The following is a 10,749-nucleotide window of genomic DNA, read 5'->3' as shown; positions in this document are numbered from 1 at the left end:
AACCCACTTGTGCCTTTTCCAAGTGGTGAATGCTTTCTTTGCTACAAAAAGGACAAGCTCGGTATAATTAGTAGAATGGCTTCCAGTGAAAAAGTGGATAGCTTTCACTGAAGATAGCAGAACTGAAATCAAGTCCTTAGTTATCTAGAGATTTAAAACAAATCCACTTTAAACAGTGCATGTGGGAGGAGGAAAAGAAAACTAATGAAGCAATATTTTTCTTCTAGATTTTTTTCATTTTATACCTGTGAATTTTCTGCAATCCAAAGATGGCAGCAAATAAGCCTAAAGGACAGAATTCATTGGCTTTACACAAAGTCATCATGGTGGGAAGTGGTGGTGTAGGAAAATCTGCTTTAACACTACAGTTTATGTATGATGAGGTAAGAATCTCCACTAGAAATTATCTCAGGAGATGTCTGCTACACAGTGTTGTTTAAGCATTTGTTAGTGCAGTTATTTTCTGAAAGGGTCTAACTGTATATGATGTAGTATGAAAGTCAGCGATTAAATTGAACAAAAATATTTTTGAGATAAGCGATTTGCCCTCAAATTGCCAAAAAAATTGGCATTTTTCAGACTTGTAAGCAATTAGATGCTCTGTCACATTATCACTTTGTCATTGGTCACTAGACCAATTAGAACTTATTTAGGTATTATACCTCAGAGCATCTTCACTTCAGTGAGTTGCATGGTGCCGGAAATGATGACCAATTTTTTTCCATTTTTTTTATGCTGTTGTTGAAGAGAGGAAAGAAAATCTGTTTCTTGTTTCCCTATTTTTTTGACAGTGAAAGTCATTCTTTTTGATTAAAGGGCAGAAGTTACAGCTTCAGTGTCCTTTAAAAATTGATAGTAAATATATTCAGAGTCGGGGATGCCTGACAGGGTAAAGGAACACAGCCAGATGTTGTGCTTGACCAGAGGCAGATGCTTGAGTAGTGCACAGATGTTGATGTTTTGCTGTTACCTCTAAAATTTCCTGAAGAAAGCAAAAACCTATAAACTGTTTGGACTGGTGGAGAGCCTGCTTTAACTGCAAATCATTCGAGTACTTCACATAGACTAAATACATACACTTATTAGTTACTGTAACCATGTAAGATGTTTGTTATATCCTTATATGCAAATAGATGCCTTTGCTTTGTACAGGCATTATTTTATACCATGAAGATTTTTTTTCTAGTTTGTTGAAGATTATGAGCCCACCAAAGCAGACAGCTACAGGAAAAAGGTGGTTCTGGATGGAGAAGAAGTCCAGATCGATATATTGGATACAGCAGGGCAGGAAGACTATGCTGCGATAAGAGACAACTACTTCCGAAGTGGAGAAGGATTTCTTTGCGTCTTCTCTATTACAGAGTTGGAATCCTTTGCAGCAACTGCAGACTTCAGGTAATTTACAAGGCAAAATAATTATTCTAATTATAATGAGATAATTACAAGTGATTTTTTTTTGTTTTGCTTTATAATATCCTTATGATAGTCCAGATTATGTGACAGCTCTTACTGTAGTCACACAATGTTTTGAACAGATGCCCAGCCATGCCTTGGCTATCTGTACCACTTCAGATGTCTTTGCTGCTGTGTTTCTGAATACCAAAAAGGCTGTTGCCACAGAGCAGATACATAGCAGTGTTTAGAAAGCTCCTGCCCTTTGTAAATTGGCGTTGCTTGGCACTTGTGCCAAGAAGCAGTATTTTTGAGGAGGCATACTGCCATCCAAAGTAATGGATCTGAGAAAAATTTTTTATAGACTATGGTTGCATGTAATGTGTGCATAATACCACATATTCTCCAGAGTTGTCTTAGTTTTTTGCTTAATATAGAGGATTGTGTTGTTTCTCTTAACATGTGAAGCACCACCTGTAGCATGTCCAGCTGTTTTATGCTAGAGTACTTCATAGTGACAAAGATGATGTGACCGGATTAGAGTTGAAAACTGCCCAGAACTATGTCTGGTGGTATCTGTCTGAGAAGTCTTAAGTGATGTAAAGTATGTGCACTGTGTTCTGGGAGAGTGAAATGCATAGTATTAACGACGCAAATATTTCTACCTGTTAAAGATCATTTTATGAACACAGAAATTAGAAGAATCTTTGTATATTCTGTAGTAGCTATGCATTGTATGTAAAGGCCTGCTGTGGATCTGTCCCTTCAGTTTTGCCTGTATAGAATTTTTCTCTGTAAAAGATACTGATGTAAATTTTTGAGATTGAGGCAAAAAAAGTTCCGCGTAGAGTTCTGCATAGCATTCACCCTTCCCATCAAAGTCAGTATTTTACTTAATAGGGAGCAATGTGGTAAAAACAAAATTTGGGACTGGATCTTTGTGGTGTAGTAAAGATTTAACAGGTTTTTTAAGATGCTTTTCCTTTCTTCGTGTTCTTTTTTATTTGTGTCTCTGTATATGTGTGTGTTGATATATTTTGAGAGAGGGAGAGGCAGGCCTTGATCAGGCTTATGCTAGGTATTGTCAGTCCTGGAGGACTCTCTAGTATAGTTGAGCTCCTCTGGAGTGCAAAATGACCTATTTAAATCTGCTTAAAATCCTGATAACGCTTCAAAGTGCATGCTCTGTGGTTCTAGAGGAGGTCCTACTTTTCCAGCAAAGGTGAGTATTGACAATATACATGCTGAAACAGCGAGAATGGAAGAAAAAAATCCCTTCAGTGAATTGATTAAAACTCTCCCCAATCCAAATCTGAAAGTGCCTTTCAAGTTGCCTTTGAAACTGTAGAAGCCTAAATGCTAAAACAGAACTCAGAAAAATTACGTTCTCTGTGTACAAGTAACCTGTGTCTCTTGAAGGTACTGTTAAAATACCTTTGGCATTGTTGAGCAGCCTGAGGGAATACTACTGAAGAGACAGATATGAAAGAGAGTGACAAGAAGAATTGGAATGTTTGATTGTTCCCATGGGATTTTGCTCTGCTGGAATGGCAAAACTCCCAACACGAGAGCTGTTTACTGCTATTCAGTGTCTTTGATGGGGTTCCTGGTGTGCTCTGAAATGCCATTGCTCTAAGTATTTTTTTTTTAATAGAAAGCAGACCTGCAATGGCTAAACTTTTAAATATTTGAAAGGCAGTTTGATAAAATGTGGTCGTGTTTCGACTAGAATTAGTCTGTCTCTAATGATTTGTTTAAAATTATGTATCTCAAGCTGGCATACCATTAATTAGCTATTCCTTGTTTAGGAGATATCAGTCTTCAGAGGGGGCCCAAAGGAGAATATTGTCATCTGGATTGCTGTCAGATTAACTATTTACATGGTGAAATTGTTTGGCATCACCTGAACAATTAGTGTTGAAAGCTACTAGTGTTAAGCAGAGATCTTATTTGCACAGATACTGCAGTGATGCACTGAATTCTCTTCCAGCCACCCTTCCTAATCCACCAATGTTTCAAACTACTTCTGGATAGCTGCAGACCCTGTTAAAACATTTGCACTGATATTTGTGAGGCAGAGAAGGAATGCTGCTTTAATTACACCTCAGAGATGAATGTGGTCTTGCAAGCTGCCTCAAATACATATTTGTTAGCTTAAAAAAAAAAAGATTTATGGGCTATCTGCAGTTTTTCACCCCTGAGCAGAACTTTTTCCACGAGACTGCATGCTATTCAGAGTTTTTTGTAACAGCAGGAGGATCCTGCTGTACATCAAATCAAGGCCCTTTAGAATATCAATTAATTAACTCTTCCACTTCTCTCTGTTCAACTTTAAATCTGGAAAAAGGTTTCACCTCAGCCAGCAAAGTGGATTTGTTTCTTCGTTCTTTTTGTCAATCTTTCAGAAGTTGCTCCATGATAAAAGGCTACATTTCAGTACTAACTGTATGCTGCTTTCTGAGACAAAATAGAGACTATCCCTCTTGAGGGAAAACTGTTCTTCCTAGTATTTTTAATGCATTTCCCCTTAGAAGAAAACTTTGATTATTTTTTTCAGCATTGAAGACTTAGGTACCAAACCATTTGTAGTAGTGAGTTTTATTTACAACTTGAAACCCTTCATCCTAGCAGTTCAAACAGGAGAAGGGTCTATCTTTAAAAATCTGATGCATGAACCACTTGTATCTGTACACTGGCTTAGAACTGAATGAAGATCTCTGCAGTGGGTGAATATAATTGGCTTGAGAAAGATTCCTGAAAGGAAGAGCTTTTCTCTTGGTGTGCTATAGACTATTTTATCAGCTTTAAAAATGGCACATGCATTTTATTGGGGGAAAAAGTCAAGTTGTAGAACTGAAGTTTTGGTAGCTTAAAAATGGCAATCACAAATAGTAATATAAAGACAATGGTAAATGCTCTCAAGTAACACCTTCATTAAAAGGAATGACTTTAATAGAAATTTTCACCTAAACCAATCTTGTTCTACTCTTTTAGTTTCTTACTGCCTCACCTTCCTTCCTTCCTGGAGGACTATTTGTCTGTCTTTGTCTTCATTCTGTATAAAGTCATAATCAGGTTTAAGATTTTGCTGTTATGTAAGCTTCATAAAAGGAATAAGTAGGTTTTCACTGTAGGATGGAAGAGTATTTAGTCTGAGGAGTTCTTGTGTTCTAAGAATAGTACTCCATGCAGAACTTAATTCTACTTTTCCCTTTTTTTTTTCCCTCCAGGGAGCAGATCTTAAGAGTAAAAGAAGATGAGAATGTTCCCTTTTTGCTAGTTGGTAACAAATCGGATTTGGAAGATAAAAGGCAAGTTTCTGTAGAGGAAGCAAAAAACAGAGCTGATCAGTGGAATGTTAACTATGTGGAAACTTCTGCAAAAACACGAGCTAATGTTGACAAGGTAATAATTGGCCTCTTTATACAAAGAATCTCTCCATCGATTTTTACTTTATAGTTCTTTTCTATGGGTCATACTGTGTATTCATTATTTTAGCTTTTTTTTTGTGAAATTTGAATAAAATACTTTTTCCCCTTAGCTTGCGATGAGTGCATGGCTAGGTGACTTCATGTAGAACAGTGAAAATGTCAGGTGTAACAAGTTTATCCCATCCTGAACTGTAAGGAGACATTGTACAAGACATTATACAAGACCTTATTTCATTAAAAATTTCTTGAGGCAGCTATTTTGGCCCAGACTTATTACTGTGTTTTCTGTAACTAGAAGAGAATCTGCTTCTGAACAGTGAGGAACACTGTCTGACCCTCAGTCAGAATGAAGCAGCTTACAAAAGTAGGTAAGGGAGGGACTGGAGCCCCCTCTACCCTCATCTAACCAGATGCCTGGTAGGTATGTTGCTTCAATGAAGAATGGTTGAACCCTTTTAAGCTTTGAACAACCTAAAGCGCCTTGTGAGTTTTCAGGGTAACACCTGGTTCAGAAGGTCATAAGATAAGAGACAGAGAATCTTTGTCTCCACCAAGAGAAATTACTGATTAGTTTTAAGTATTTCAGCTATAACTCCAAAAGACCTTCTTGGAATAGAGAATTCAGAGTAACACTCAGCCTTGTAGAGTGCAAGAGTAACAGGTGTGTGGCAAAAGAAATAAGTAGTTCAGTTCGGTGTGCTAGCCTTTCCCTTCAGAGCTATCAATGGTCTTGATCACACATTGAAGAACTCTAATGTAAATCCTTATGTATGAGCTGTCAATTGCAATGTGACAGCTGTAATGTGAGTTCCATTTTTGCAATAACATAAACTTGACTGTTGTCTCCTGTCAGTTGTCTTCCTGAATAAATTGATTGTTCAGTACTATGGTAAGAACTTCATGCTGTTCTGTAGAGAAAATTAAGTCAATTAAATGCAGCAGAACTCGGTCTAATTGAATATAGCTTTGATTTTTTTTTTTTTGGTTAAAAGTAGTAGGTCTTTTAGTTTTGGTGCATGACTGCAGTTCACATCTGTATATTAGTCATGTAGAAATCCCCAGCTTTTCACAATCTACTTCACCATCCTTTAGCAGCAGGTGAAAAAAAAGTGTATATATATATTTTTTTTTTTAGTAGCCCTCTAATAAATAGCTTTTGCACGCACATAGTAGGCTACTACAGAGTTCCAAGTTTCTTTTTGGAGCTGGTGGCATTATGGATCCAGATTAGCATGCATCATACAGAATTAAGGTTTGACAGGGCACAAATGAGGCGTTGTTGGCACTAGTAAATACGAGGTATTCTTACTTGGAGCATCTGAAGTTACGGGGTTTGTTATGTGAACTGAAGTTACTACTCTATAAAAAATCTGGCTTCTCTGAATTCCAGAACAGTGGGTTTGCTCAGCTGGGGAAAACACAATTGGCTTCCACTCACTTGAGTAAAGGTGAGCCACTAAAACATCTTCTCAGAAGGTCGCGTACCCCAGGCAGCTAAATACTGTAGCACAGTGTTAGTGCTTAAGCAAGTTGGCAGTTGCATCTTGCCATTAGCACAGATTTAAGTACAAGCAAGTAACTTAGTGCACATTTAGACTTTTAAAGGCAATCTTCTTTCTTGATGGAAATGTTTAGTTACATTAATTTTCTTTGGATCCCGTGTAATGAAGGTTGATTTTTTTGCTGCAGTCAGTGTGAGATTAGTGTCATCATAAATAAAAACCTACTGAGCTCTGCAAAGGAGCTTTTTAGCCCCTGCACTGTCCATGTTTCACAGAAATGGATCAAGTCCCCTGACATTGATCTACAGAACATCTCCTCACAGAGAAAAGTCTTAGAACTGCTCAACTGATTTCCAACAATAAAATTATAAAGATTAAATTAAATTATTTGCTGTAGCATTATGTGATCAAGTCAAGATCTGCTTTTCAAATGAATAAAGTTTGCTTGAAACAGTCCAATCATAAAGACTTCACTGACAGCAGGATCTCTCTGAAACAAGTCATTGGTGTATGTCCAACGTTGTCATTTGTTTCCTACTAAGCCACTTGATCTAAAAAATTGGTTTTATAGCTGTATGATAACTTTGCTTTGAAGGAAATGCTGTGTTTTTTTTTATCCCCCCGTCACTTTTTGTTTAGACTTCTATCATGGACATACTGACCGTGAAATATTCAGTGTATGCTACTGCTCCATTAATTTGTTTCTAGAATTGGATGTTGCACTTTTTCAGCCTTTACAGCTCATCACTCAAAATACGTGAAATGTAAACTGATATCCTTGAGTCTCCTCAGTTAAATTTAGATAATACATTTTAAAAATCTTGGCTGGTGATGAGACTCTTCTTTCAGTCCTTGTGGAAGATTGTCTGACAGGATTAATAAGCAAACATCAGAAGACGGGAACATTATGGCACCATGAATGAAGCAGGGTTGCATCATATCAACTTGGCCTTCAAACGCAATGAAAGATTGGTTGGATTAATATGTTTGCTCAAACTGGTTGCATGTAATAGACTTTATTTTGAACAACTGAAATGGATATCATCAATGAATATCATGATAGCTTAACTTAAGCCATCTGTCTGTGATTGTTTTTGCATTTATGTTCTTACATCTTTTTTAGGTGTTTTTCGATTTAATGAGAGAAATTAGAGCCAGAAAAATGGAGGACAGCAAAGAAAAGAACGGGAAGAAGAAAAGAAAAAGCCTAGCTAAGAGGATCAGAGAAAGATGTTGCATTTTATAATCAAAACTACAAATTCCTTTCCTACCCTGACCATACTAATAAAAACCATAATTTATAAGCATGCCATGGAAGGCTCAAATGACTGAAATTACTCTGACATGTTGGAAATTGTAATGTACCACTAAAAGCATGAATTGGAGCTGCACTGAAAGTCAAATTCACTGAAAAAAAAATGTGGCTTCAAGAGAAGCAAAGTTCAGTCCATTTCATAATTGCCTACCTTCTCACATTTCTTCTGAATGTAGTGTTTCATAGTCTTTAATAGTGAACAGAGGGGAGAAGTATTACTTTTTGGGTTCTTGTAAAGCATACTTTTTTTATCACTGGTAATTGTCAGTTCATCTTGGTTTTTTTTGCCTTGAAAATTACACTTGTGAACGTGATACCTAACAAAGTGGTATGCAGTTGTTTTGCCATGGAGTCATGCAAATTAGAAAAGAATAATGTATATGCGAACAGTTATGTTGAGGAAGATTATATGTGGTTCTGCATTACCTGATTAACCTAGAAGAATGATGTAATCTCTTACATTGAAACATTTGAATATGCCTTAATTTAAAAACCTAAACATAGCAGGTTGCTTAATCAAGGGTGTCTTTTCAACTTTGTTGCATGGAGACTGTCCCTGCGCATCAGTGCGAGACTGCCCTCTCCATGGAGCGCAGTTATGTGAATGATTTCACTAACTAGCTGTCTGCTAGCAATGTCTGTTCTTTAAATGTGTGCCATACTCTGGTATTGTGAATAATGCAGAGCATATTCTGTCATCTGTAACTTGGTGAACAGTACGGTATCTTAAAACTAAAAGGTCAGAATACATATAAGACTGAAGTCATAAGCCTATGGCACATCTAAGCCTGAAATGGTTGTTTAAAACTTAGCGTTCTGATACCTTGAAACTTCCCTTTTGCAAGTAGATATTTGTCTAGATGTTCCTTGGGTTTTAACTCCCTGGAGTTGGGTGGAGTGGAGCTGATTCAGTAGTGCTAATGTGTTTTGAGTTAAGATGTTGTCTGGGAAATTCTGGTGTCATCAATTCATTTCTTTTGTGTTCCTAATACTCAGCTATGGGAATACAGTGTGTTATGCTGAAGCTCTTTGCAGGTTTTGTACTGTTTAGTCTACTTTATGTTGATTTTCAAATGGGGAACATTGTAGCTACTTTTTCTAGTTAATGTTGATATTAAACAATCAAACATGCTTTGCAATACAGAAACTTTTACCATGTGCATCCAAAATCCCCAAACAAAACATACTGCCTCAGTTGCTTCAGAACAGCAAGAATACTAGCACGTGGTTAGTATGCTGCGTCTTAACTACAAATATACCAGAATGTTTGAGCGTTTTGGTCTCCGCTAGGGTAAGACAGGCTAGATCAATTCCACAAACTGTTACACTTTTTATACACCTGTAAGCCTGTAACTGACAGTTTAAAATGTGCTCAAGCAAGCTAGGTAACAAATATTTAACTTTCATGCTAACAGACATTTTAGGGACTCGAGTCTTAGAAGTTATATTTGTCATGTTAAATATTTATCAATAGGAATTTTGTATGTGCATTTAGTAGACTGCCAAGTGCAGAATTGAAGTTACTCATGTAACTATGGCAAATAAGCCAGTCTTCATCTTGCTGTGTACTCATTTGGGTCTATTTAGCCAGGGAGTCTAACCACTAACTTTGTGACTTTTGCTTTGGAACCTGTATACTGGGAACTGAGGTGTTATGAAGCCACTGGACACATGAAACTTGTCTTGGCTGATGCCTTATCCTGTCCTCTTATTTGCTATTTGAGCCATTGAAAGATGAATAAACTTCCATTTTTTTAAATACTTGTGCAGTGTTAATTGATAACTATATTATTGTATTATTGATAAACTTTGCTATAGCTGATGCCAGTTGTCAAGCAGGTAAACATAAATATTCCAGAAACCTTTTTCTTGTGTGTGTGAACAAAATGGTAGATGAAACCTAATTAGTCTGATAAAAAGCCATTTTGTAGACACTGAGACTATGCATATGCTACCTTTTATCTAGAGCTAATTTATCCCTACTTGGTATAAAAAAGAATATCAGAAACTAGGCAAAAAGATGCATTCTAAGTCATTTTCTTTTAGCACACTCAGGCACAAGTAATTGTGCTTCCTCAACCTGCAGGGAATATGGCTTGAATTGTGTATATAAGATTTGGGTGCATCTTGAGAGAGTCATCCAAACTGAGCAATAAATTTGCATCATAGAGGAGTGTTTGGTTTAGGCTACTTCTGCGCCTGAACCTCCTAGGTCTATCTGCTCAGAGGGCTTCTGTGCCTGAGAGCACTGTTCTTCCCGTTTTTCCTTCAAGAAGTTGGAAGATACTTTCTTACTTTGGCAGGATCTAAGCCTTCCGTGGCATTTCTCTCCAGGTTAGCCTAGCACTGTACTGGCTGCTACCTTTTGTCAAATGCATTGTGTTGTAAAACTGCAGACTGGAGGGAGATGCCTTAATTTCTAACAACCTATACAATTCAGTCTTCTGTTATGTACGAAACAAATATTGAGTTCTTATGCTAACTCAATTTTTTTTTTTTCTGTAGCTTTAAAAACTCAGTTGACTTTTGAAAATGCTGGCTAAGAAATCTGTGGTCTGTTTGGTAGTTTCTGTAGCCTCCTGATGAGCATACAATAGTTTTAACAGTAGTAGTTTCCAGCAGTTTTCTTTGTCTATTCTGCAGCAGCATCACAGTGTGCAGGAAGCACTTTCCCATTCATAGAGACCTTGTTAATGTAAGAGTAGTGTGCAGAACGACCCCACTGGCAAATCCAGTGGCAATCATAATGTGAAAAAATGCAGTCCATAGCTGAGCCTTAGGCTCTCCATATTCATTTGTAGGAACCAAATATTTTGTCTGTTAATATGTGTCATTTGTCTATTAATATGTGTGATTGGCTTACTGAAAATCTTGGGTTCCTTTTAGGGGACACCAAGCTTTGCAATGATTGTCTAGTTCCAGAGTCTGAGAGGGCAGATGTTTTCCACATGACTAGTCCCATGCAAAGTGCAGCAGAGACACAGCTGGTATTGCATGAAGGCAGAGAATACGTTTCACTGTCCCAGACCTGGACCAGAAGGTAAGACTGAGCCTACAGCAACTGAGAATGGAATAGGGAAAGGTAATAGCACACCTTAATTTCTAAACT

General features: G+C 37.2%; 1 protein-coding gene across 1 annotated transcript; it reads left to right on the top strand.

Annotated features, from left to right (window-relative positions):
• Positions 1–225: 225 nt before the first annotated feature.
• RALA (v-ral simian leukemia viral oncogene homolog A (ras related)) lies at positions 226–7,632 on the top strand. The gene is made up of 4 exons (XM_010079032.1): positions 226–383; positions 1,187–1,395; positions 4,623–4,797; positions 7,449–7,632. The coding sequence occupies exons 1-4, from the start codon at positions 270–272 to the stop codon at positions 7,569–7,571; spliced, it is 621 nt and encodes a 206-aa protein (XP_010077334.1). The 5' UTR covers positions 226–269; the 3' UTR covers positions 7,572–7,632.
• Positions 7,633–10,749: the final 3,117 nt, after the last annotated feature.

Source organism: Pterocles gutturalis, unplaced genomic scaffold (genome assembly GCF_000699245.1).
Source record: "Pterocles gutturalis isolate BGI_N339 unplaced genomic scaffold, ASM69924v1 scaffold7856, whole genome shotgun sequence".
NCBI classification, from domain to species: domain Eukaryota; kingdom Metazoa; phylum Chordata; class Aves; order Pterocliformes; family Pteroclidae; genus Pterocles; species Pterocles gutturalis.
This window is presented reverse-complemented; position numbering and strand designations above follow the sequence as displayed.

Bases quoted from the DNA above. Each gene is read 5' to 3' on its own strand.
- RALA (XM_010079032.1), top strand. From the start codon at position 270: ATGGCAGCAAATAAGCCTAAAGGACAGAATTCATTGGCTTTACACAAA. The intron at 384-1,186 runs GTAAGAATCTCC...TTTTTTTTCTAG, and splicing joins TACAGTTTATGTATGATGAG to TTTGTTGAAGATTATGAGCC. The intron at 1,396-4,622 runs GTAATTTACAAG...TTTTCCCTCCAG, and splicing joins GCAGCAACTGCAGACTTCAG to GGAGCAGATCTTAAGAGTAA.